The 27,871-nt window shown below is 36.6% G+C and overlaps 1 protein-coding gene across 1 annotated transcript in view; it reads left to right on the forward strand.

The window, feature by feature from the left end:
- Positions 1-13,472: 13,472 nt before the first annotated feature.
- LOC146454971 (uncharacterized) overlaps positions 13,473-27,871 on the forward strand; it is a 394,059-nt gene continuing 379,660 nt past the window's right edge. The window contains exons 1-10 of the mRNA XM_085094848.1: positions 13,473-13,656; positions 16,853-17,115; positions 18,047-18,161; positions 20,765-20,893; positions 22,406-22,528; positions 22,808-22,930; positions 23,461-23,583; positions 23,804-23,926; positions 24,480-24,602; positions 24,829-24,951. Of these exons, the coding sequence (XP_084950974.1) occupies positions 13,584-13,656; positions 16,853-17,115; positions 18,047-18,161; positions 20,765-20,893; positions 22,406-22,528; positions 22,808-22,930; positions 23,461-23,583; positions 23,804-23,926; positions 24,480-24,602; positions 24,829-24,951 (1,318 nt within the window). The 5' untranslated portion in view covers positions 13,473-13,583. The remainder of the gene's footprint in view (positions 13,657-16,852; positions 17,116-18,046; positions 18,162-20,764; positions 20,894-22,405; positions 22,529-22,807; positions 22,931-23,460; positions 23,584-23,803; positions 23,927-24,479; positions 24,603-24,828; positions 24,952-27,871) is intronic.

Here is a 27,871-nt window from a genome sequence, read left to right on the forward strand (position 1 = left end):
TCTCCGCGTTAGTTTTTCTGCTTAATTATTATTATTGTTATTAATATTATCATTATTATTATTATTATTATTATTATTATTATTATTATTATTATTATGTGCAGTTAAAAAACGTATGTATGCTAAAATAGAACCACATAGGGTGCGCAGCGTAACCTATGCGATGTTAAGGAACTTAATAAAAAGAAAACTGTTGAGTTAAAAAAATAGTGATAAAATGTAAAAATCTCATATTATTATTATTATTATTATTATTATTATTATTATTATTATTATTATTATTATTATTATTATTCATTCATTCATTCAACAAGTAAATGATTAGAACAGGAACCCATATGCCTTTAGCTACAGTTTTAGCCAATGATGACTGATTTATTAATACTGGTATCATTTGAGTGGACTGCGCTATCCTTCGGTTTTTTTTACTTGCTACGCGCTGTAATTTGTGGGTAAAAATCGTTCCACTTTTTCCTTCAATCACGAGCAAAACCAAACCTAATCGTTACTTTCTCAAAAGCGGTTTCGCTAAGCTTCGTGTAGACGCCTCGTATTTCCTTTGATTCACACGGAGGTAGACACGTCTACGCAACGCTGGTGCAAATCGTTTTCCTGTATACTGGCATTCGAGTCAGAGATTACGTTAACACGACGTTATCCCTAAGCTTTCCAATCTTTCGTTGGTCGTGTTGACTTTGCATTTGCTACGCCATTGGACTTAAGTGCAGTTACATTTACAAAAAAATAGAATTTTCTTGATCTGATCGTCTTATGATTACAGTTGTAATCGGATAATGCAAACTGTTCAAACAAATTTTACAGTTTTACCGGAAGTTGACATAATACAAGAGGGGTCCAAGTGTCCAGATGAGACCGCTCGGCGAACAAAAAATATATTCGTAGGATAGATATTACGTCTAAAGGTGTCTCCTTTGAGATCCGCAAAGAGAGGTGAGACGTCATATCACTGAGATTTCCAATATTTCCAGAATGTTAGTTTTGGCCTTCTCGAAGTGCAAAGATCTATGTATCAAATGTGAACTTTGAAATCGCTGCGAGTTAGTCAATGACTGGACGTTGATTTTTGGATAGTTTTCTGCACACATCATGATAACGTAGATTTCAGTCTTTGCGTCACATCAGCTTAAATTTCAAGTTTTGGACTTGAATAGCTTTTACCTATATTCACATGTTTGTAGATTCATTGGTATTTTTAAACCACTGCCTCGTTTTTATCGTCTTGTAAATAGCTCCTTTTTTCATCAGTTTAAAGTTTTTGTATAGAAAGTAGTTAGTTTAAGTCACACGACGCCAGAAGCTTTTAGCCTTGAAACACATCGTGTTTAAATAAACCTTCTGTATCTAGATCTCTCGCCTTGGTTGCTTTCATTTACGTTATTTATAATTAAGAATTAATGTATAAATAAAAGCCTGCTGAGACGCGAATTACTGTTGTTTGGTTGTTTGTTTGATTATTTGTTTGAATCCCAAAACGTGCATCTACTATTAAGACCGTCGACCCTCTCCTTATAGGCAAGAGTGCTTTTGCTAAGTTTACAAGTGTGAAGACAGGTACCCCAGGCTCTACAAAAGTGCTAATTTTGATATTAGCAATGTGCGTACTAGTGCTACGTAGCGAAATACCAAGGGTTGCTATTGGGGAAAACGTTTCCCATCCATTTGAAGGCAAAATTACCAACAATTTTTTAAAAACGTTGTTCAGCTGAATACCCATGTTTGTTTTTTGTTTTGCTTTGTGACATTTTGGGGTAGGTGTAAGGCAAGAAGAGTAGGAAGAAGGTTAAGTTAAGTAAGGCAATATTTAGAGTTATATTCTTCAACACTAACAGTTGAAATTTAGAAGAAAGTTCTACGGAGGTTTTAGTGCGATCTGTGACTGATTTTGCAAGTCAGCTTCATGGTCTTATAAAATTAAGCCAGTCCTATTTTGACCCTACTTCCAACCCGTGAATTTTTTTTTTTTTTTTGAATTTATTTAAAGTCTATAAATCCTGTTGAGTAACGCTATTGAAATTAAAGGTACGTAACAGCTGCCATGGATAACTTCGGGGACCTCTCGAAAGACGGAACAATACTTATTTTCACTTGATATCTCCGCGGGTTATATCTTTGCAGATCCTAAGGTGGGCAGACCGGTAGGGTCGAACATTCCGCACGCAAAATCTGGAAGAGGGAAACTTAAAAAAAAAACGGAACTGAATAGCTCTAGAGGAAGTTTTCGACCCAAGACCCGATTTTGAGAAGAAATTGTTGTCCTGCCCCTTGGTCGCGGCGGATGTTATGAGTGCACCATGTGTGAAAATTAAGCGCTTAGCTTTCTGATAATTCAAGTATAATCTGCCGTGTGTTTTGTTAGTAACGGTGAAAGTCAATATAAATTTCAAATCTACCAGTCTTTTTTCTTTTTGCTTTATTTTTTTTTTCGGATCTTTTTTATTGTTTCCGACTGCATATACTTACACGAACAACAACTTCAAAGTGGCTTTCTCAAATGACTGACGGAGGCGCGGTAGTGTAGTGGTTAGCGCGACGGACTTTCGATCGGACGGTCGGAGGATCTGAGAGTCGTTGGTTCGAGGCCAGGTTAGTCTCTTCATTGCTATGTTGTTTCCTTAGACAAGAAACTTTGCTCCACATTGTCTCTCTTCACCCAGGTGTATAAATGGGTACCAGCGACATACTGCTGGGGGTAACCCTGGGATGGACTAGGGGGGAGTACCAATACTCCTAGTTGCTTCATGCTACAGAAACCGGGCTAAGCTCCTGCCCTGTGGGCCACATAGGCTTAAACTACCTTTACCTTCTCAAATGACTGACAGTACAACACCTGGGAATGTACTCCAAAATATGTTTCTTATTTTAGTTATTTATTTATTTATTTTTATTTTTTAATAGATAGAAACTGTGACGTTTGTCTCATTAAAGTTATTTGACTCATACGCAATTTACGTCTTGTTTTCTTTTGGTCACAAACGTTCCTTTCATCAAAAATCCACCCAATTCTCGGTTTTCACTGTCACGCCATTGAAAAAAAAATCGAAACCATTCCATGAATGAAGTCAAAAAATTGACATGGTATAGAGGATAAATAAATAAGGCATCTTTCCAAGTTTCAGGTCTGTGCGGCATCCCTAACTCGAGTTATTTGACAAAATGTTCCACATAAATTTATAGAGCTTAGTATGGAGACGCCATGTTTGTGTCCCTCTGAGGGGCACAAACATGGCGGCCGGAAATACGAAAAAACATCTGGAGTTCACTTTTGCCAGAAAAGAGGTTTGTTTGCCCTTGTGAATTTTCGAATGTTTAGATTAATATTTCTCCTCAAACTTAAATTGTTTAGAATGCTGAAAATCACCCGAAGAGTCATTTTTAAGATACGGAAAAGCTCTGTCACGGCCGTCCTCCTTCTGTCACGCACGATGGAAACTCGGAAATTGAAACTGTTCTATTTTCAAAAGGAAGCACGACATCGAACTAAGAAATTGTGAACAGACATATTTTTAGGTTATCTTTCCTTGAATAAAGGTAAAAATTTTGTAGGCCTCCCAGTTTTGAATTCTAGAATTTGGTGACGTCACGTGAAAACCAAGAATCCTTTAAATTTTCAAGGGGTAATTTTTTCTCTGCTACGGGAATCGTTTCCGGTTGGGAATAATTTGTGATCGGTGATCATTTGTGGTTTAATTTGGAGATCATTCCCGGTCGGGAATCATTTCCTGTCCGGAATCATTCGTGGCTTCGGGATCACTCGCGGCGTGGTACTCGATGTAGATCAAGCAAACTTTACACTGTTTGTACCTACAGGTTTGTGGGATAGGTATAATTTTTCAATTACGACTGATAACATGTAACAGAAACGCAAGCAAACTTAACACTGTTTGTACCTGCAAGGTTGTGGGATATAAATAATTTTTCAATGTTACAACTGATAACATGTACGAGAAACTCAAGCGAAGATGAAGACTACGAGAAATTTTTCCTTCTAACTCCTCCAGGCCTTGAGACGCCCGATACCTCTCCAAGCAAGCTTGAGGCCTTGTTGGCCGTACTCCATTTTTTTTTCGCCAAAAACTTTCCCAAGTTCTACGTTATCCGAAGAAACGTATAGACCTTATGCAAAAATGGCCCACATTTTATATTCTTTTGCCTGCATTCAAATTAGCCGATTTTTGAACTCAAGAACGTATTTATTAAAGCTAATTTAAATACAAAAAGAAGGAATATTAAAAAGCCAGCCACTTGTAAACTGAGGGTCCATTAATATGTCTCTACTATCGGGAGCAGATTGAAAAATAAATAAATAAACAACGATTAACAGCAATTTGGAAGATGCAGCAGGGAACGAATAGAACTTTTTCTTTATCTACAAAAATAAACATTTCAGATGTTCGCTAACAACTTTCGGGAAATGTTCAGGATTATTGACACAGTATATGATGAGCTTAAGGTTACTTCCATGTTTCGCGAGTGCCTTCAGGGAAATCTAGCGTACGTGCGCTGCTTTCAATAAAACCACGGAAACCTATATATCACTGTAAAGCTGATAAATTGAAGTTTGCGGAAATATCAATGTTTTTTTTTATTTTGTTGGATACATAAGCGCTCAGAGGCCTGCAAACTCAATACTAGCGACGTGTACTTAACTGAATTAACCACTATCACGTAAAGGCGCACAACCAAACAGACTGCACAATATCAATCAGGAGATAATAGGCTAACAAAGCGTGTCAGGCTTTTTCTTTATTCCTATTGGTTTGTGAGAAAACCCATCCTAAAGATGGACAATGGAAAATTTTTGTAGTCCCGTCAGATGTTAACACGTCACGGTAAAAATATTTTGAATTTCGTAAAAGCCTGACACACTTTGATGCATTAATATCTGATGACCAATTTGGCCAAATTTCGTTGAAATCTGGCAAATCTACATACTCTATTAATTCATTTGAAGATGGGGAATTCGCGCAAAAACAAAAGCCGTGTTTTCGGCCTTGAAACATTTTCCGAGTTTTCGCACCTCATTAAAATACTTGTCAACGCGCTCACGCCGCCGGCCAATCAAACACAAAGAAGCATTCCGTGGGGAGTTCTGTGAGCATTTAGTGTTACTGTAATATTGTAAAGCGATTTCTTTATGGGAAAAGTTAAGTCTGGCGCGAGAGAGCCACCGGCGAAACCAAAACAAAGAAGAAAACGGCAGATAGACGCAGAACATGAAACGAGGCACGCACTTCTCACCGCTATCAGTACACGAGGCCTCGCGCTGAGGTTCGCTGTTTATTTTCAGCCCGTCAACAACGACGAAAGTGGCTGGATTGTCGCCGGCATCTTTGATTGCGGACTCCGAACTGATGTTCGACTCTCCACTATCCGATTTTTTCGTCCCCGAATTTCTCTGCTGCCGAGGCAGTTATAGAAAATCTGACTGGTTGTACCAAGAACCCTTGTCGCTCTCCGCCAGCTGAATTTTTTTGGCTTCGTCATTGATTTTTCGACCTTCTTTGGGCCCGGTTTTTTCTTAACTGTCACCCAAGGCGACTTTTCTAGTTTCGTCTTCTTCATAACAACCTTTTACGCAATGCTTCATTCCAAAATGGAATGCTGTTTCACAGTAAAATTTTACATACAACGCCGTGACATGTCATGAACACGATGTAGACAGAAATATGCATATTTCCGGTAATTCGAGATCGCGGGTAAATTTTGCCGCGTAATATCTCAACACAGTCCCGCATAAATTGGATTATGACAACTTCACTCGCTCACCGCTTTTCCTACAAAACTTTGTTTTTCAGATAGCTCGCGTTCTTTTTAAGATTTCTAACGGCTGTTTTCACGAAACTTTGCATCCCTTTCTTGTTTCAACAATTATCTAAAAAAAATTATTTGAGAAAAATTCGACCCTCCTTCCCTATAAATAACCTTAACTCGACTCTGGAATGTCGATCTCTTAATGAAACACGATAATTAAACGTGCGGTCTAGAAATCCATCATCGAAGGCGATAAGCTAACCAGGAAAGGTGTTTCGTGTTAAGAAAAGTGTTAATGTGTTCAGGATCGATGGGATTGCATTTGAAATAAATTTAATTAATGACAAACAGAACAAAATTGTTAATGTTTTATTGAATGACCGTTTTAAGCGGCAAGATGAATTTTGTGGGAAAGACAAATCCATTTCACTTCTCGCGCGCCCCAAGAATGGCGCACATTGCAGAGGCAGGGAACAATTTTTCACCTCATCGGATTTATGGATCACCTCTGTGCCCAGATAAACGGATGATATAGCCTCTAAAGTCAACTGTTTGACCGTAAGGCCAGCCAGTTTATCAAAGGTAAGTCCTTTGAGCAATTTCTAAGCGAGATCTGTCGCATTCAGGCCGGCGAGTTGTGGCGTGAAAATGGAGATCATTCCGCTACTTTGTTTAGCCTCTTGGGTTATTATAAAGCAGTCGTCATCTACCTGTGATGGAGTTTGTCTTCAGATGCTTGAAAGCCGGTTGAAAGCGAGTTGATGATGCAAGCCTTCCCAGCACACAAATTCTCGATGGAACGCCGACTGAATCGCGAAGAATCGAAGTTCTCGAAAGAGAACTAGCTTTCCATCGGGGAAAAGTTATGGACATTGAAAGTTCTATCGTGGCGGCTCAGGCGACAGCCTTGCGTCTTCAACTTCCCTTGGGCCCGTAAACAAGAAAAGGCAACTAAAATCTGGGGTATTAATTTGCCTGTGTTTAATTTAAGCAATACACTGGGACATTATTTTGCATGTGTTTAAATTTATCGATGCATTGGGGCATTAAATTGCCCGTGTTAAAATTAATCGATACACTGGGGCATGAATTTGCCTGTGTTTATTTTAACCAATGCACTGGATTATTAATTTCCCTGTGTTTAAATTTAGTGACGCACTGAGGCATTAATTTGCCTGTGTTAAATTTAACTGATACACTGGGGCATTAATTTGCCTGTGTTTAAATTTAGTGATGCACTGGGGCATTGAATTGCCTGTGTTTAAATTAATCGATACGCTGGGGCATTAACTTGCCTCTGTTTAAATTTAGTGATGCACTGGGGCATTAAATTGCCTGTTTTGAAATTAATCGATACACTGGGGCATTAATTTGCCTCTGTTTAAATTTAGTTTTTTTTTTTTTAATGCAAGTTTATTCCAAACAAAACATATCTTACAATACTAACATTTCTTACTAATAAAACAATACCACATGTTACTTACAATACCGTAGCATAGCTTACAATAACTAAACTTAAATTGCACTACTTACAGTCAATGCACAAAGGAAAAATAGGAATTTTTGAAAAGAAAAGCTACATACAATCAATTTACTATTAACAATACAATACTGTTCAAATTTAGTGATTGACTGGGGCATTAAATTGCCTGTGTTGAAATTAATCGATACACTGGGGCATTAGTTAACCTGTGTTTAAATTAAGCGATACACTGGGGCAATAGTTTGCCTTTGTTTAATTTAACTGATAAACTGGGGCATTAGCTTCCCTGTGTTTAAATTAACCGATACACTAAGGCATTGTTTTGTCTGTGTTTAAACTAAGTGATAAACTAGGACATTAATTTGCTTGTGTTTAATTTAACCAATACACTGGGGCATTAATTTGCCTGTCTTTAAATTAAGTGATACACTGTGGCATTAATTTGCCTGTGTTTATTATAATCAATACACTTGGGCATTAATTTGGCGGTGTTTAAATTAAGTTATAGACTGGGACATTATTTTGCCTGTTGTGTCGGTTGTTACACTAGCTCACCTCGCGCAGTGATGCCTCGTTGTCCTGTGCTTCAGCAACGCAGTCGTAGTAGGGAATTTCTTATCACAATAATCAAAGTGCGTCCTGTATGGAGCCATTTTTCAACGCAAATACTTGTGTAAACCTGTTGTGGTGGCCAAATATTTTATGGTTTTTGTAATTTCCTGCTATTCTTTAAGCTTCCTTTGTAATAAAAAATGATACCATTGTGTTTCGTTCATCTGATATTTTTTACCCACGTAAGATTTTGAAACAAGGAAATCTATTATCCTTTCTATCATTTCGTTTCGAAAAATTTCAGCTTTAAATTTCAACAATTTCAGATCGAGCCATTGCCGTAACTTCTAAAACCCGGCGCTTTTTCTGTCTGAATTCTTCGTGGACAAGTTCGATAGCAAAGGATTAGTTCATGTACACCTCTATTATCCAATCACAATTGTTACAGGAAGTCCCGTAAACTGCATTTTATTGAGAAGCTATAAATACCTCTCTTAGACTTGAAGAAATCTCGTGCACGATGGATGCAGACGAAATAGGTCTATTTTAAAAATCTTAGAAACAACAGAAACGACAAAAAGAGGAGAAGAAGCGAGAAGAGTGTGAGAGGAAAGACAACCCCAAACAGAGGAAGTGCAATGTAACGGAAACCAGGATCTTGTGAAATACTGTACGGTGACAACAGCTGCCGAGAAGGCTGGGAAAGTGGAGTAACAGCATTTCTGCTGTTGATTCTTGCTTCTGGGTACTTTTCTGTTATCACGAAGTATATACATGTCGCGCGAAAATTAATTTCAAGTCTTCAGAAAAATATGTCATCGTTAAAACTTGATGACAACAATCGGCCCAGAAAAGGTGTCCGGATTAAGACCTTTCTCTCGCTTGATGTTTCTGTTCTCCTTATTTTAGAGTTGTTCTTATTACAACTCCTACTGAGATTTCGGTAAAAAAATTACCTACTAAGCAACGAGGACCAACATTCCTGAGTCGAGCTAAACTCATCATGGCCGTTGAAAACTTTCCAAACATTGTCTGAAATATCTTTATGATTTTATTCCTGTTAGCATGTCGGTAGAATCCGCCACATTTCTAAAAAGGTACCTGTAAATTCTTAATTAAAATTCTTAGTAAATACTAGTTCACTTGAATAGCTTAGTTTTGTACAGAATATAAGAATTGGCCGGTTTAAAGATATTTTAAAATTTCTCATAAGCATTAAGCTTGGCAACGGGTTAAACAAGCCAAAGAGAAGATAAATTCCGGTGTCTCTAAGCAGCATTGTATTCTTTAATTACCATTTATAAACAATATTCAGCAGGTACTTATAATTAAACGGGATCTATCTGACAGCATGGTATTTCAAATGTAAAACCGAAGGCCATAAAATGTCGATTCGAGGATAGCTTAATATTTTCAAATAATGATAAACTTCGATCCGCCACACGCCTTTCCTTTTTTCGTTCTCTTTCAAGTCTTTCTTCGTTTTTTTTTTCATAATTTCTTTATAAACAAAATTCGAAAATAGCCACAGCCGTCGCCTTTGTAAGACAGAAGCACTTTAAATTTACTTATCACCTTTCTATCCGCTAAAGTGATTGAAAGGAATAGCGTCCTGATTAAACAAACGACGAAATTCTACTGGTGCTTAATACATTAGTTTCTACACACGAGCTATCTACACAGTGGCATTCTCCTTTTAAAGATCAACGTTTGTAGCCGACAAGTTGTCATAGCAACCACGGTAGAATGGATTCCAACCTTAAGATTTATACTTTTCTAAAGATGTTTTCTTTGAAGGTTGCGACAGCATGCTCGGATATAAGCTTAATTTCCATTTCCTCAAATTCTTCTTCTTCTTCTTCTTCTTCTTCTTCTTCTTCTTTATCTTTGTCTGTATCTTTTGTTTGTTCAGAAAAATTCCGAGAACTGACAGAATTGACAACTTTCATTTATTTGGGAGAACACAGCAAGGACGTTTTGTAATTTACAGAAGAGGGTTAATTTTTCAAGAAAAGCACATTTCAGAATTCATTCAACAACGAACCCGGATAGAGGGTTGTAACATTCCATTTGCGGAAGTTCAAAAATAGGAATAAATTGTTTCCAGTATTGGTACTCGTTTTTGGCTCAAAAGCTGAATTCGCTGATGGAAATTACCTGCGTTTGAAGTAAGTTGTCACTGTTCCATGTCTGAGTTGGCAGCAAATGTTCGTGAACTCACGCCATATTCATCCGTTATTGGATTTATTACCGTTACGTAAGCAGCTATCAAGACAAATATTAGCCTTAAATTAAAACACACAAAGAGCTAATTAATACAGTACAAAGATCTAAGATGCTGCATGGAGTGTTCTGTAGAGATACCTTTACTGTGAAATAACAAATGTTTAGTTTTCATGCGGTGAAGTTACATTTCATTCTGATGAGAAGCGAGAAACGCGAGATTCATGACCTACATAAATGTATCTACCAAAAAACTGAGGAGTCCTTTAACAGGTGAAGAAACTTTCTTGTCAAGTACACGTTTGTTTTGTCGTTTTAATTTGACCAATTGTGTCTTGACCCAAATAACTAATTTCTAAGCTCTATTGTATAGACGAACAAGCATGCTTCAAAATTAAAAAATTCGCCATATTTTTTTTTTCAAATTGCAGTCTTCAATTAATCAACAACCTTAGTTAACAATGATAGCCATAAAATGATGACTTCAATACAGTGTTTCAAATAGTAATGAAGAAGAGTGTCTTCCCATTTTTCCTTCCCTTTCTAACATTTCTTCTTCTTCGCTTAACTTTTTTTGCCAAAAAATTATTCGAAAACAGACACAGTTGTCTTCCTTCTAAAATCCAAACAAACATCTTTAAATAGCTTCGTTAAGTTAGCTAATGACAAGTTCCTGTTTTCAACTGACGAGGGAACTGTCTAGATGCCAACTGATCGCATTTTCATTGGCTTAAAATGACAGGTGCGATGTTTAAATAAACCTACGCTAAAACTCTACTGGTGCTGAGAACAATAAGTTGCTATCGACAAGCTATCTGTTTGTGCTTCCTTTCAAAAATCAACATTTGTAGCCGACGAGTTGTCGGTGCAGCTTCGATAGAAACAAAAGAAAATCATGGATTCCAAGCCCCAGCTTTACGTTTTTCTAACGGTCTTATCATTGAGAGTTGTTTCTGCCTGCTTGGATGGTAAGTTTCATTTTCTCAAATCGTTTGGCAGTTGTGTCTTTTTTTTTCTTTCAGCTTCTGCCTTTTTTTCTGAAATATTTTACGCATTGATAAAACTGGCACCAGTACGTTGCGTATTTGAGAGAAGAAACCGCCAACTTTTTGTCATATAGCAGAGCCTTCATGGTTTAAAATAACTCACCCCTCAAAATTCATTCCTTCTCTTTCCTTTGTAAAGTAAAGAGTCGCGAATTATTTCAGTTTAGGAGTTCCCATAATATAATCGATTTTTAACCAATATTATGTTCAAATCGATATGGTGCAAAAACGGAATTCATAATTATCCAGACTTGTATAACAAGTTTTTATGTCATAATTTCAAACCTGAGTTAGCAGCAAAGGTTTCTTATCTATTTCAGCTTCATCGTTTACCAGAATGGTTGTTGACATGATTAGGTGTTTTAAAACTCACGCAATATTCTACCCTTTGGAAATATTTTCATCACGTATGCATCATCTAGACGTATTTCAGTTTTGTATTAAAAAGGGAACTGCCAATTATACCTACCCAAGTATCGATGATAGTGCCGTCCCTATCTTGAAATACCTTTATTGTAATTGTTAGAAATGTCAGGTTGCCAAATTCCTGCTGTAAACCTAAATTTCGTAAGAATGATCTGGACATATTTCAGTTTTATATTAAAAAGGAAACGTCATTTGTAATTCTCAAAAAATGTTCAACATATTCTAGTTCGTTGGATTTAGAGGCTTGATATTTAACCCGATGCATGCCGCAATTAATGAGGATATTTTACACGTAGAGCCGAGTTGTTTCTAATCATATAATATAATAATAGAGCTGATGTTTGCGGGCATAAATATGTTTTTGACACGAATCAGGCTCATTTTAGAATAAGTTCTATAATAATTTGAGAGGGCATTCAGGAAAAAAATTCAAAGAGAGTACAATAACTGAGACACAAGCAGTTTGAATTAACAAATGACAAGTTCCTGTCTTCATTTGAACTCATCACCTTTCCGTCCGCTAAACTAATTGAAAGTAATAGCGTCCTGGTTAAACAAACGTCGGAATTCTACTGGTGGTTAATACATTTGTTTCTACGGACGAGCTATCTAGATCTATTCGGCGGCATTCTCCTTTTAAACATCAACGTTTGTAGCCGACGAATTGTCATAGTAACCACCATAGAAAAAAAGGAAAGGGGAATCACGGAAGGTTGCGACAGCCTGCTTGGGTGTAAGCTTAATATCCATTTCCTCAAATTCTTCTTCTTCTTCTTCTTCTTCTTCTTCTTCTTCTTCTTCTTCTTCTTCTTCTTCTTCTTCTTCTTCTTCTTCTTCTTCTTGTTTGTTTGTATCTTTTGTTTGTTCAAAAAATTCCGCGTACTGACAGATTTGACAACTTTCATTTATTTGGGAAAACACAGCCAGGACGTTTTGTGATTTACAAAAGAGGATTAATTCTTCAAGGAAAGCACATTTCAAAATTCATTCAACAACGAAAGCCAGATGAAGGGTTGTAACATTCCATTTGCGGAAGTTCAGAAATACAAATAAATTGTTTTCAATATCGGTTCTCGTTTTTTGGCTCAGAAGCTGAATTCGCTGATGGAAATTACCCCGTTTGAAGTAAGTTGTCACTGTTTCATGTCTGAGTTGAAAATAAATGTTCGTGAACTCACGCCATATTCATCCGTTATTGGATTTATTACCGTTACGTAAGCAGCTATCAAGAACAAATGTCAGCCTTAAATCAAAACACAAAAACGGCTAATTAATGTAGCACAAAGATCTAAGATGCTGCATGGTGTGTTCTGTAGCGATACCTTTTCTTTGTAAATAACAAAATGTTTAGTTTTCATGCGGTAAACTTACATTTCATTCTGATGAGAAGCGAGAAACGCTGGATTCATTACCTACATAAACGTATCTATCAAAAACCTGAGGAGTCCTTTAATAGGTGAAGAAACTTCCACGTCAAGTACACGTTTGTTTTGTCTTTTTAATTTGAACAATTTTGTTTTGACCCAAATAACTAATTTCTAAGCTCTATTGTATAGACGAACGAGCGTGCTTTAAAATTACAAAATTCGCCATGGTTGTTTTCAAATTGCAGCCTTTAATTAATCAACAACCTTAATTAACAATTATAGCCATAAAATGATGACTTGAATACAGTGTTTCAAATAGTAATGAAGAAGAGTGTCTTTCCGTTTTTCCTTCCCTTTCTTACATTTCTTCATTTTCTCTTAACTTTTTTTTGCCAAAAAAAAAAAAATCGAAAAATGACACAGTTGTCTTCCTTCTAAAATCCAAACAAACATCTTTAAATAGCTTCGTTAAGTTAGCTAATGACAAGTTCCTGTTTTCAACTGACGAGGGAACTGTCTGGATGCAAACTGATCGCATTTTCATTGGCTTAAAATGACAGGTGCGATGTTCAAATAAACCTACGCTAAAACTCTACTGGTGCTGAGAACAATAAGTTGCTATCGACAAGCTATCTGTTTGCGCTCTCCTTTTAAAAATCAACATTTGTACCCGACGAGTTGTCGGTGCAGCTTCGATAGAAACAAAAGAAAATCATGGATTCCAAGCCCCAGCTTTACGTTTTTCTAGCGGTCTTATCATTGAGAGTTGTTTCCGCCTGCTTGGATGGTAAGTTTCATTTTCCTAAATCGTTTGGCAGTTGTGTCTTTTTTTTTTTTTTTGAGCTTCTGCCTTTTTTTCTGAAATATCTCACGCATTGATAAAATTGGCACCAATTGCGTATTTGAGGGAAGAAACCGCCAAATTTTTGTCATATAGCAGAGCCTTCATGGTTTGAAATAAATCACGCTTCAAAAGTCATTCCTTAATTTTTTCCTTTGTAAAGTAAAGCGTCGCAAAATATTTCAGTTTAGGAGTTCCCAAAATATACTCGATTTTTATCCAATATTATGTTCAAATTCGTAATTATTCAGAACTGTATAGCAAGTTTTTATGTCATAATTTTAAATCTGAGTTAGCAGAAAAGGTTTGTTATCTATTTCAGCTTCACCTTTTACCAGACTGGTTGTTGAAGTTATTAGCTGTTATAAAACTCACGTAATATTCTACCAGATGGATTTATTTTTTCATCACGAATGCATGCTTGAAAAGGGAAAAACAAATTATAGTGATAGTTCATACTATCTTAAAATACCTTCATTGTGGTTGTTAGAAATGTCAAGTTGCCAAATTCCTGCGGTTAACCTAAATTTCGGAAGGAAGGAAAAAGCTTATTGAAGTGACGCCAGTATCGCCGATAGTGCATCCTTATTTTAAATACCTTTATCGGGATTGTAAGAAATGTTAAGTTGTCAAATTCCTGCTGTTAACCTAAATTTCGCTCAAATACGAACAGGTTGAAAATATTTTCCAAAATATTGAGGAGTTCTGTTGACATGTGGAAAGAAAACGCCACGACAGGTTATTGCTTATCTGGTCGTCTTCCTGACAATGAACTTTCCGTGACTACGTTTTACCAATATTACCAGTATTTTGCCAATACTACCAATAATTTGTTTCCTTGCTCCTTTTCATCACCAAAACCTAATTTCTAAGCTGACACTATTGTAAAAACGAACCTGGCATGCTTTAAAACTACTGACGTAATTTCTGTTTTCCTCACGATACAGACTTCAATTAATAAACAAGCTTGGTGAAAATCTAAATTGAGTACGGAGGACTTTTGACAGTTTGCTATCCATTGCAGCTGGATTTCAAGGAAAAAAAAAACATTTTTGTTAGGTTCTTATTGCTTTGCACTCCAAACACGCAAATACTTCAAACTTCCTGACTAATCCAACTCACTTTTTTACCTTAAAAGGTATAAAAAATGGAAAACATGACCTCATATTCCTTAGTTCTTTCCGCTCAGGCCGGTTTCGCTTTGAACCTTTATTTATAAAAGCAAACTAAAATAGCGGAATTGCAGAGTAGAAAACATCGTTTAACTACCACTCAGTTTTTTTTTTTTTTTCGTATGTTTTAAATTCTGTCGCACCATTCTTGTCGCCATTTGTTATGTTAAAAAAATGTTCACCATATTCTAGTTTGTCGGATGTAGAGGCTTGATATTTAACCCCGGCCATGCCGCAATTAATGAGGTTATCACGCACGTAGCGCGAGTTATTTATAATCACATAATAAAACAATAGAGTAAATGTTCGCGGGCATAATTATGTTTTTGACCCAAATCAGGCTTATTTTAGAATGAGTTCTATGATAATTTGAGAGGGCATTCAGGAAAGGAATGAAAGACAATACAATAAGCGATATCTGGAACGCTGCCGGTGTAGCGTCGGCGTTTATTTTATTGTCCAAATCAAAGCTCTTATTGTCACATAAACTTAAGACTTTGGCTGAACATCACTAAATCTGCCAAAAGAATCTTTGCTTCTAATTTTTCAAAATTAAAATTACATCATTTCGTAAACAAGGAAGAAAAAGTAAATTAAAAGTTTTAAAATTAATTGCGCAACTTGTTAAAATGAGCGGGTTTCGCTTGACGAAGGCAAATTTACATTCACCTCTCCGTCTACAATGGAGCTACAGGCACTATTTCCATCATCCCCCACGAGTTTCTATAAGTTCTCTACATCTAGCAAAGACGCCTGAGAATTTGCTTCTTCGTTATGTTTTCCATCGATTTTGTAGCTCAAAACTTTTTCTTTGCAGATGACCGCGCTTCCAGTCAAACAAGCAAGAAAACGGCTATGTTATTTTCTTCTTTCTGATTGGTTTAGAGAAGAGGGCTAAATTAAATTTTAGCCGCTTAATTCTCCTTTTTAGACCGCAAAAAAAAAGGCCGCAATGCCCGACGAAATTGTTATAATCACTCTATATCCAACAAACGCGAATAAAATAATTGTTACGTGCACAATAGAGCAGCCAAGAAATGTTGACGAAGGCGATTTAATGACGGCTATTTTTTCGGTTATATTATAATTCCTGTTATCCCACAGCTGCTAAGCCAGTCATCTATGGAATTGCATTTTCCACTTATCCAGATTTTAATGATAACTGTACACCCACAAAGATACAAATTTCAAGAAATTAAAGAAACATTTTCTCGCCAAAATTTTATCCAGCAACCCAAACTACCAATGTCATCTATGCTTACAGTAAAGCTGCAAACACGATTGTCAAACACCGTTGCGATATTTTTGGCAGAAATAGTAACGTTAGTTTACATAACAACAGGGGCACACAACGGTTTGTTTCAGTGAAATATCTTTTTCGGAGGGACTTAATCATCTTAGATCGATGGGATTTAGATTGAAAAAAGCTGACGTTTTTTGTTTTTTTTTTTTTTTTGCCAAAATGCCATACCAAATTAACACTGGAGAACTAGTCTCCTTTGGTTTACACATGTTAACAGAGGCATGTGTTGTTTTAAAGTGCAAAATAAGGCAGGCTAGCATTATCGGAAAACCAATCTCATCTAAAGAATCCAACCAGGGTCATTTGGGATTGGATTTTGTAATTTTTTTGTTTTGTTTTGTTTTGTTTTAATTTTTTTTTCTTTGTGGCTGCTTAAGTTGGGATATAATTTCCGGTAAGGTAGGTATACTTATCCCGACACCTTAAGAGAAACGTGAAAGAATCCTGTCAAACAAGGCATGACATTCCAACAATTGCCTATTTAAGCTGTAGTTTTATAACGCATGTCTCGTTTGGTTTGACTGGACAAGTAATTCAACACGTAGGCTTTTTGAAAACGTCCAACCACTGTGAGGAAAACCTTTTTTTTTTCATCTAGATACTTCCAAAAGAAATCACACTTTTCACTTTTTGTCTCATCAGTTTCAATTTAATTGGAATCTTTCAGGTGAATGTCGTGAACTGGCCTTCCCTTCGTTTTACTTCTTTGCTAACAAGCGTCTGGAGAATCACAACATAACCACTGTCAGAGTCCGAGATATGAATGCTTGTGAACTGCGTTGTTACCATGAACCCAACTGCGTCAGTATTAATTTTAACTATACAGCAAATGCCAAGGGAACATACAGATGTGACTTGAACAACGCTACTCATGTAGGACATGACAAGGAGTTTGTACACACAGATGGCTACTTATACCGTGGGGCAAATGTAGGTTCTTCCTTCTTCTTCTTCTTCTTCTTCTTCTTCTTCTTCTTCTTCTTCTTCTTCTTCTTCTTCTTCTTCTTCTTCTTCTTCTTCTTCTTCTGCTTCTTCTTTTTCTTCTTCTTCTTCCTCTTCTTCTTCTTCTTCTTCTTCTTCTTCTTCTTCTTCTTCTTCTTCTTCTTCTTCTTCTTCTTCTTCTTCTTCTTCTTCTTCTTCTTCTTCTTCTGCTTCTTCTTTTTCTTCTTCTTCTTCCTCTTCTTCTTCTTCTTCTTCTTCTTCTTCTTCTTCTTCTTCTTCTTCTTCTTCCTCTTCTTCTTCTTCTTCTTCTTCTTCTTCTTCTTCTTCTTCTTCTTCTTCTTCTTCTTCTTCTTCTTCTTCTCCTTCTTTTTTTTTCCGCTTGTTACTTTCCAGGCTTTCGTAGTTTGTCTTAGGGAAGTGGTCAACACTACTATACCCGACCAGGACCCACCGAACCACAGAATAGATGGTGGTCTCTGCCTGCACCCCCTTTCTCACCGCCAAGTGATGGTGTTTAATTGCATAGTCACCTCTCTATGCTGCAGTAAAAAAAAAGTGACAATGAGATTCAAACCTCACTTTTATTGTTTATCTTAAAATGCGGACTATTGCTAGCTGAATATTTATGTATCAACTCAATAAAATTTTGTAGGCAATGTTCATGAGATAGGTGGTGTCCTTGATAACTCCATTACCTGGCTGACAAGGTGTGTCCTCTCCGAACAAACTTGTTATAACCGGTTTCCTCTTCTCATCCCATTTTATTCCTTTTGCCTTTGAAAATTTTATCCTAAGCGAATACTAATCGTAAAGTAGTGCTCCTCCTTAATATTTGCTCATTACAATTTTTTATCGAGCAAAGAGTATTGTTCATCTCTGTTAATATTCCCATTCATACTTTATTTTTATTATTTTGTAGAGTGCTTGTGATAGTTCCCCTTGCCATAACGGTGGTACCTGTCAATCTGGATTCACAGATAAAGGATACCGGTGTTTGTGTCCGCCTGGATTTATGTTTGCACACTGCAAACAGGGTAAGGAGCAAATTTGCTCAATCATCTAGTATTGTTCGTCTGCAAATCCAACAGCTTCCTTGTGATAAATAGTATCAAATATTGGATAATTTTCCAAGCATGGAAGTGAAATGTCATTGCTTACTATTTGATTGCTTTTTAAGCAGCTTCTATCTCAATTCTTTTTTCTAACCGTTTTCTTAATATTTCTGACGTGAATCGAACCAACACGCTAAAGACGCAAAGAAATTTCGTCGGGCAAATTGCTACTCCTGAAGGTCTCATAATTGACAGTCTTGTTGTTCTATTGCTTTAAAAGTTAATGTTAACTGCAAATGTATTAATTTTTTTGAGTAAACAATTTTTATTTGTCTTACATAACTCAGTTTTACACTACTTACAATAATTACGATACTTACACTGTTGACGATACTTATTAACTATACATACAATATCTACACTACATACAGCCTAACGCTATGACTGCTTATGAATAATCACAAGTTACATCCAAAAATAATTAAAACACTATGCTTAGACATCTAACAATACTTTTTGATTACAAAAGGGCTACATTTTAAAGCATCTTTTTTTTTTCAAAACATCGAAGTGTGCATAATTAAACGAGACAAGCCCATTTGCGATAGTAACTAGACAGGCAATTATTTTCAGTCGCGATCTCTTTGAGAATTTCAAGTTTTCCTTGGATAAGCAGAAGAAAGTTTTGAAAATTTAATTCATCTCCACGGAGGCTTGTGCAGAAAAAGCTATATTTTGCAATTAATATATAAGCAATAGTTAAGTACCTGCCAATGTTTTGTCCCGTCGAACCAGCCGTAAAGTATGTGCCTTCCAGATATTTATCATTTCTCTTGTTTTTTCGTACCAAAAGTTTTGGAACAACGTGCAAACCTCGGCTAAGGTAACACAATTTATCAGTAAGTGGGTCAAAGTTTGCTCCGTGGGATAACATAAGTTACAAGTAGCATCTTCCATTAAATCATCACGATAAAGTGTGGTACGGGTTGTAAGAACAATATGAATCACTTTGTATTGAAACATTATTTTCACCTCCTTGGTGACTGTAAATGACATGAGATAGACCTTTTGGATAGTACTTTCTGTAAATCCGTGGCGAAGAATCTTGTGTTAAACAAAACGAGGATGGAAAACTCTTTTTAGGAGACAGGAGTAGAAGTAACTGGTGGTAAGGGTGTTGGGAGTGGCACTGGGTTTGGTAGTCGGCGTAGGGTTTGTGAGTCTTACTCTCCAATGTTTTGGGATTGCATTAACGAGGCAATAATATTTTGTAAAAGGTACATTCATTTGGAATTTTCGTCCAAATTCATTGAAATCCAGAAAAACACCTTCTTGGTTTAGTAAATCCCCTATTTTGGTAATCCTGGCGTCGAACAAATTTTGGTAGAACAGAAGTTTATTATCTACGAGGATGTTACAGTTATTCCATGGTACTTCAATTTTAAGCTGTGTTGTGATACCGTAGCCTGAAGACTTCTTAAACTCGCACCAATAGTCGTTAATGTTTGTATAGAATGCGGGAAGATTTTTTTAGATCAAGTGTGTTTGTTGCGTAATTGCACTTTGTTAGGAAGGATAAGCTTCCGTGTTTGTGTATGTGGTGATTGGGGATTATTTTCCAGGAAGCATGTAAGTCGTCATGAATTGTGTTCATCCAAGCAATTCTGAGAGCTTTTTCCATGATTTTGAGATCACACACTTTTAATCCGCCGTTTTTCTTTTCCCCAATTATGGTGGCACTTAGGAGGCTTAGGAGGAGGGTTCCCCGCCCATTTAAAGTTAAAGATTAGTTTATTTATCTCTTAGGTGTAGTGGATCGGGACAGTTTGAGAGTTCGTTTACAGCGCAAGCAATTTCACTATCTTTCATTGGTGTTTTGACAAACGCATCTTGTGCGTTGTTGCTTTCAAGAACTCTGGATCTGTTATGATACTAAACGGTTTTTTTTTTCAGCCAGATTTAAGGCTTCTGGGAGTTATTGCTTTCTACTTCTTCTATCTTTTTGTCTACCAGAGAGATAAAATTGCTCGAGGCACTTTGTGAGCTCGGTTTTCTCAAATGCTTTTCTTCATCTCTTCAAGACGAGTCAAGTACTCTGTTTAATTGTTGCGAGAACCAATCTAAGAAAATACTGTTTGTTATTTCCGAGCCTTTGCTAGAATACGGAACAATACAAAAGTCTAGCAAAAAAATTTTTTTGCTAAACTGTAATTTGCCAGTTCATAAACAAAAAGGTATCGATCAGTAAAAGTCTTTGCACTAACCATTACAAATCTTGGCAGCAAAATTGGTTGCCTCTTTGTGTTTTATGAAACAGCATTATAATAAATTAGTTGTACTTGTGAGGTCATTGCTTTTTGAAAGTGCTCTACCATTTTTCTTCCCGTTACACGAAATTACGTATATCGCAGGATAATTATGATCGGACAACGTATATTAAGTTCACCATGACCATATTTTGGCAGTGTTACAATGTGTTGAATAATTATTTGGTATATCCGAACTAGCTGCTAAGATTATGGCTGTTCACTTTTGTCTTGAGGTTTTTGTGTAACCATTATCTGTGTCCAATATTTTTGTTATAGACGTTAACGAATGTGCGTATGGAAGATGCATCCATAATTGCAGCCTCGACGCAGAGTGTATCAACACCAATGGATCGTACTTCTGCAAGTGTAACCTAGGGTACACTGGAGACGGCTTCAATTGCACAGGTGAAATTGACCTGTCCATAATCCATAACGCGTTAGGTAGCTGCCCTTCTAGCTGTGATTAGACCCTCATTATTATTATTATTATTATTATTATTATTATTATTATTATTATTATTATTATTATTATTATTATTATTATTATTTATCTTTTCACATGAAGTATGTGAAACAGACATACAAACAGAGCTTAACAGCTACTGAAATTGAAAGTTCTAATAAGAAGTCTCCGTAAAAACGTTGCAGATAAGAAATCGCTACTGACATGTCCCTCTATTATGTGTATGCCTGAGCTTGTATGTCATTTAAGGTTATATTGTTTTCCTTTTGTTGTCTTCTTTGGCTTGTTTGTTTGTTTGTTTGTTTGTTTTAACGTTCCAGTAGTTAGTTATAACCAGTAATCTTTTATTGCTTTATTCGATTCGATTCGACAAGTATACACCGGAGGTCTCAACTGATGGTGATGCTCAGGCCATTATATCTTCACATCCCGGAGTCATTTCCCATTAAACTTATTTCAGATATTAACCAGTGTGGAGAAGAAACACACAACTGCTTTTCTTCTCATTCATTTTGCTGCCAGAATGTCGTCACTATATCAAAGCACACGTGGTCTCATAGTAAAAGTGTTTCTTTGAGAAGTTCCTTCTTATTGTGAATGGTTGCTAAGCCAAGATATTATTGGAACAATTTAAAATTTCATTCAACTCCCGAAGGTGTTTTGGCACAGTTCAGTAGCTGCAAGGTCGGTGAAAAATAGGTGTATATCTATTTATTTAGTTTTCCTTAAAACGTGCTCCTTTCGTTGTGAAAGCTGGTATAGCTGCTCTTAGGGTAGTGATAACTGATAAATGATCAGTTACGGTTAACCGCAGATAATGTAATTTCATGCAGGACGAGTAATGACTAGATCAATTTTGTGTCCAAGTTCATATGTGGACTGATTAAGAGAAAGTCTTCGTAAAAACGTTCTAGTCGCTCTGACACTCTGGTAGAAGACTATACGCGGAGATGATTACACAGTGCAATCCAAATCTTCTCAATCATCCAGTTGATTTCTTCTATAAATCCAACATACTCGACTCGTTGTGGAAATACTAGCAAATATTAAATAATTTGCCACGCGTGGAAGTGAAATTGTCATTCTTAATTATTTGATTGCCTGTTTAGCAGCTTCTATCTCAATTCTTTTTTCTAACCGCTTCCTTACTTTTCTGACGTTAATCAAACTAATACGCTAAACGCGCAAAACAGTTCCGTCGTGCAGATGGCTACTCCTGAAGATCTCATAAATGAAAGTCTCGTTGCTTCTATTGCTTTTAAAGTTAATGTTTACGGCAAATACGTTAACTAAATCAAGACCAAAACACTCATAAATCTTAACAAAAAGCAATTTCTAACAGCGATAAAAAAAAATTAAGATTTAAATTATTTCATTTTCCACACTGATGGTCCACTAGGTTTCTTTTCCATTAGTTTTCATTTATCTTCGTTTTTTGTTCCCCTTTATTACAGATATTAACGAGTGCGCGTCAGGAACACACAACTGTAGCAAGTATGGCTTATGTAACAACACCCAAGGATCATTTAACTGCACGTGCAAGCAAGGGTATACTGGCGACGGATACAACTGTACAGGTGAACATGACCGGGCTTTGTTTCTCTTATTGTTTAAAACAGCCATTACTTAAATGGAGTACAAGTCAAAACCAGTTTCCATTTGGTAACACGCAAATATTACCGGTCTTGGCATTACCGGTAATATTTTGACTCGCCCACTTGCCCAGTTACTAGACCTAACTCTCTGATACAGCCTGGCTAGCATTCTCCATTTTAACATCTCTATTCGATGATTTGCAAGACAGTGCACTTTTTAACTATCTGAGAGCAAGCGTTATCCATTTTGCCTCATTTCAGATATAGATGAATGCGTGACAGGAACACACGACTGCAGTAATGATACCGCGTGTAACAACACCAAAGGAGGATTCAATTGCACGTGCAAAGCTGGATTCACACGAGACGGACAAAACAGTACAGGTTAAGATTCCATGATTTGTTTGTAATTCTCATTAGAACTATGTTCTTTGTTTGCTATTCCAAGGACATGATATTATACTAAAAAAGGATAAGAAAGTGAGAAAAAAGAAGATGTAAGCTTAATATTCTCTCAATGCGCTACCTGAACACTATTCTGTTTATGAAGTCGAGGAGTGACAAACATTCGTCATTCAATTTCGTTTTCTTTTAAATTTAATAGAGGAACAAAAGTTTGGTTAAATTAAACATTTTAATCGCTTATCCCTGGATATCATTCATTCCAAACAGCTGGTCTTTGCTTTTTAGGGCCGAACTTTGATCATCTGCAATCAGTAAACCAAACCACCACTTTGACAGATATCGCAATTGTTGTAATACGTTGTGGATTTTTTTAGTTCCAATTTACACCTGTAATTTTTTCATTATTTAAGGCCTACGCTACTTTCTTCGGATGAGTGAAGTATTTTTGTTCCTCTTTTTATAATTCTCTTTAAATGTACAGAGATTTGTTTAAAATTATTTTCTTTCAGATGTCGACGAGTGTGAAGAAGAAAAACACAACTGCAGTGCAAATGCCGTTTGTAACAACACCAACGGATCGTACAATTGCACATGCAGACCAGAGTACACTGGGGACGGGAAAAACTGCACAGGTAGATAGGGGTTGACATTTCTTCACGCTGCCCGCTCAAGTGGAACAGCTTATACCTTGAAACTTGAATTGTAATTTTCTGCAAGCGCAATCACGCGAAATCTCCATTATATTTTTATATTTTTTGTCTGTCGCTGGAGATGCTGTCGGTGGGGATGGGCCTACTGGTACTGGAGGTATTTCGTTAAATCATTTTTATCATCCTTTTCACCTCATTTCAGATATAGATGAATGCGTGATAGGAACACACAACTGCAGTAATGATACTGAGTGTAACAACACCAAAGGAGGATTCAATTGCATGTGTAAAGCTGGATTCACAGGAGACGGAAAAAACTGTACAGGTTAAGATTCTATGATTTGTTTGTTATTCTCATTAGAACTATGCTCTTTGTTTGCGCTTTTTACTTCTGTACTATGGTAATAATTCCCAGGACATAATATTACACTAAAAAGGATAAGAAAGTGAGAAGAAAAATTATATAAGCTTGATATTCTCTCAATGCGCTATCTAAACATTATTCTGTTCATGAAGTCGAGGAGTGACAAACATTCTTCATTCAATTTCGTTTTCTTTCAAATTTAATGGCAGAAGAAACGTCTGGTTAAATTCAAAATTTAATCGCTAATCCCTTGATATCATTCATTCCAAACAGCTGGTCTTTTATTTTAGGGTCGAACTTTGATCAACTGCAATCAGTAAACAAAACCACCACTTTGACAGATATCGAAATTGTTATATTACGTTGTGGATTTTTTTAGTTCCAATTTACAGCTGTAATTCTTTTTTTATTTAAGGCCTACGCCAGTTTCTTCGGATGAGTGAAGTATTTTTGTTCGTTTTTTCTAATTCTCTTTAAATGGACAGAGATTTATTTAAAATTGTTTTTTTTTCAGATGTCGACGAGTGTGAAGAAGAAAAACACAACTGCAGTGCAAATGCCGTTTGTAACAACACCAACGGATCGTACAATTGCACATGCAGACCAGAGTACACTGGGGACGGGAAAAACTGCACAGGTAGATAGGGGTTGACATTTCTTCACCCTGTCCGCTCAAGTGGTACAGCTACGGTAATACCTTCCAACCCGAATTGTCATTTTGTGCAAGTGCAATCACACGAAATCTCCATTATATTTTTATATTTTTTGTCTGTCACTGGAGATGCTGTCGGTGGGGATGGGCCTACAGGTACTGGAGGTATTTTGTTCGATCATTTTTTATCATCCTTTTTACCTTATTTCAGATATAGATGAATGCGTGACAGAAACACACAACTGCGGTAATGATGCCGTGTGTAACAACGCCAAAGGAGGATTCAATTGCATGTGCAAAGCTGGATTCACAGGAGACGGACAAAACTGTACAGGTTAGGAATGAATCATGAATCACTTAAGGACTATGCTTCTTGGTTCAGGCTTTAACTTCTATATGTGCATATGGAGGATGCATCCGTAATTGCAACCAGGACGCAGTGTGTGTCAACACCAAGGGATCGCACAACTGCCTGTGTAACCCAATATTATTATTATTATTATTATTATTATTATTATTATTATTATTATTATTATTATTATTATCATTATTATTATTATTATTATTATTATTATTACTATTATTATTTACCTTTTCACATGAAATATGTGAAACAGACATACAAACAGAGCTTAACAACTACTGAAATTGAAAGTTCTAATAAGAAGTCTCCGTAAAAAACGTTGCAGATAAGAAATCTCTACTGACATTTCCCTCTTTTATGTGTATGCCTGAGCTTGTATGTCAATTAAGGTTATATTGTTTTCCTTTTCTTGTTTTCTTTTGATCATTGGCTTGTTTGTTTGTTTTAATGTTCCAGTAATTATATAACCAGTAATCTTTTATTGCTTTACTTTATTATGTTTGCATTTGTTTAAAGGTAGCAGATAGATTCAATAATTCAAGTAATCTTATATTAAGACTTTCTGTGAATGTAAACAAGTGTAAACGGAGAAGGCCTCAACTGATGGTGATGCTCAGGCCATTACATCTTTCCATCACGGAGTCATTTCCCATTAAACCTATTTCAGATATTAACGAGTGTGAAGAAGGAACACACAACTGCGGTACCAGAGCCGCTTGCATTAATACTGAAGGATCATCCACTTGCACAGGTATTGTTTACACTTCCGGGTTCGTCTTATGACTAGAATTCCGGTGACTTAAGGAGGCTCGCATCAGTTTTTCTAGACTTAGGATGGAAATTTTGAAATTACAATCTTGCATAATATATAAACTTCGTTCTCCTTCATACTACATCATCATTTCAACATATGATCAAAGTTAATTTTCTCATCAGTTACCAAGCAACAACTGTTACCATAGCAACGGTAGCGCATAGCCTCTCATTTTAAACATTGTCGATTATCTCGAAATCTACTCAGCCACTTTATGACGAAACCTTAGGGATTTAAACTACTCAATCTAGACAACTTGTAGGCGAAATTAGAAACAAATCTGTAAGAGCGTTGTCAAGTAAACAATAAATCGACTTTTACGGAGTGATTTTGTCTATTGGCGATCAAACATCCTGGAATTTTTTACGACACCCAAGACCGGAAATCCGACCCGAAATGACAGTTCTCGAGTAATCGGTGACTACACTGACATCTCTGCAGTTCTAAGGCCGTAAAAATAATCGAATAACTTTTCAAACTCACGCTTTTTGAAGAGAAATCCGTGCCTGGTTTTGCTGTGTTTGCTATATTACTTGAAGTCCCTGATGTTGAAATGAACAATTTGAAAAGGACAGGTCATAGGGCGGTTTTCAACAATAAAAAGTGTATATTTTTAGTGCATGTGCAGCAAACTGCCCATCAACAATAACCACAACAATGTAATACAGAGGGCAAAATTACTGAATGCTGATTTGTTGTAACGGAGGGCATTTTTTTCTTAATTTTCCTTGCACGGAGAGAAAGATTACTTTATACTCCTGATAGGCTAAGCGGCGAAAATACTCGCTCCTCATTAGCTGAGCACGCCAGTTCTACGTTTTGTTGGTTTCTTTGTTTTGTTTCCAAAAACAACGAGTTTTTTGAGGTTCTTTGTAGTGCGACTCTTTAAGCCAACTTGTTTCTACAAAAAATACATTGAAATTAAGTGCTGCAGCTAGGAAGGAAATTCCTAAAGGTTATGTTTCGTGTCTCTTACGAGAAACAGCAATAGATTATTTGTGCCAAACCTTGCATCGGATTGATATTTGTTTGGCTGAGAAACTGAAATCAGTCGTGACGACCAAGAGCTTTCACCTCGCAACCTTTTCGTGCAACGAATAGTAACCTAGCATAACAGTGTCCTTTTGATGGGAGGAAGGAGTAGGTCAAATTCAGAGAAAGAAGTTACTCCGTAAGTTCCTTCTTTGGATCCACCGTTTGGTATTTTTATCCATCTATTTTCGCGGATTTTCAAGCGGTAGGAAGCTTCACAGCGGAGGAGAACAATTAATTGCCTAACCTTAAGTTTAATCGCTGTTAGTTTGCTGCTGATTTAAACTTGTATTTTCTCTTGATTACATGTGTAGCGTGCTTGTTTCGACTCAAGGTTTTAAGAACAAGTGATGTCACATGTGTAGCGTGCTAGTCTCGACTTAGGGCTTAAAGAACGAGTTATGTTACATGTGTAGCGTGCTTCTATCGACTCCCGATTTTAAGAACTAGTTGTATTACATATAAAGCGTTCACGTCTCGGCTTAGGGCTTAAAGAAGGAGTTATGTTACAGGTGCAGTGTGCTTGTTTTGGCTCATGACACCACTAGACTTCCGGAGATTCCGTCAGAATCGATGTGTTTCCAATGGATCCGATGGACGCCATCGGACAACTTTCCAACCCTCCTCAAAGTATTGTTTACACTCCCGGTTTCATCTTATGACCAGACTTCCGGTGACTTAAGTGGACTCGACTGTACTTCCGGTTTTATTGCACAACTAGACTTCATTGCCTTAGTAGCTTGGGATCAGGCCACACACTACGTACAGCATTCGAAATTTAATATACCAAAACCACAAAAACGTAAGCATGAAATCTGAATGAATTAGCTAATTTAAACTTAAACCAGTGCACCATTAAAGTATAAGGGGGTTGGTTCTTAAGAAACTGTGTTGCTGCGTTGGTGAGCAGTGGATACTAAATGTTTGGTTTTATCAACAGAGTTGATAATGTATTTTGGCCACAGCACTGAGATTCGATTGCTGACGTTTCGGACGTTATCCCTTCGTCGGAGCGAATTAATGCTAATTTTTACTTCTTCTACT

The sequence above is a fragment of the Pavona decussata genome, unplaced genomic scaffold (assembly GCF_977016875.1).
Source record: "Pavona decussata unplaced genomic scaffold, jaPavDecu1.1 SCAFFOLD_291, whole genome shotgun sequence".
In the NCBI taxonomy this organism is placed as follows: Eukaryota; Metazoa; Cnidaria; class Anthozoa; order Scleractinia; family Agariciidae; genus Pavona; species Pavona decussata.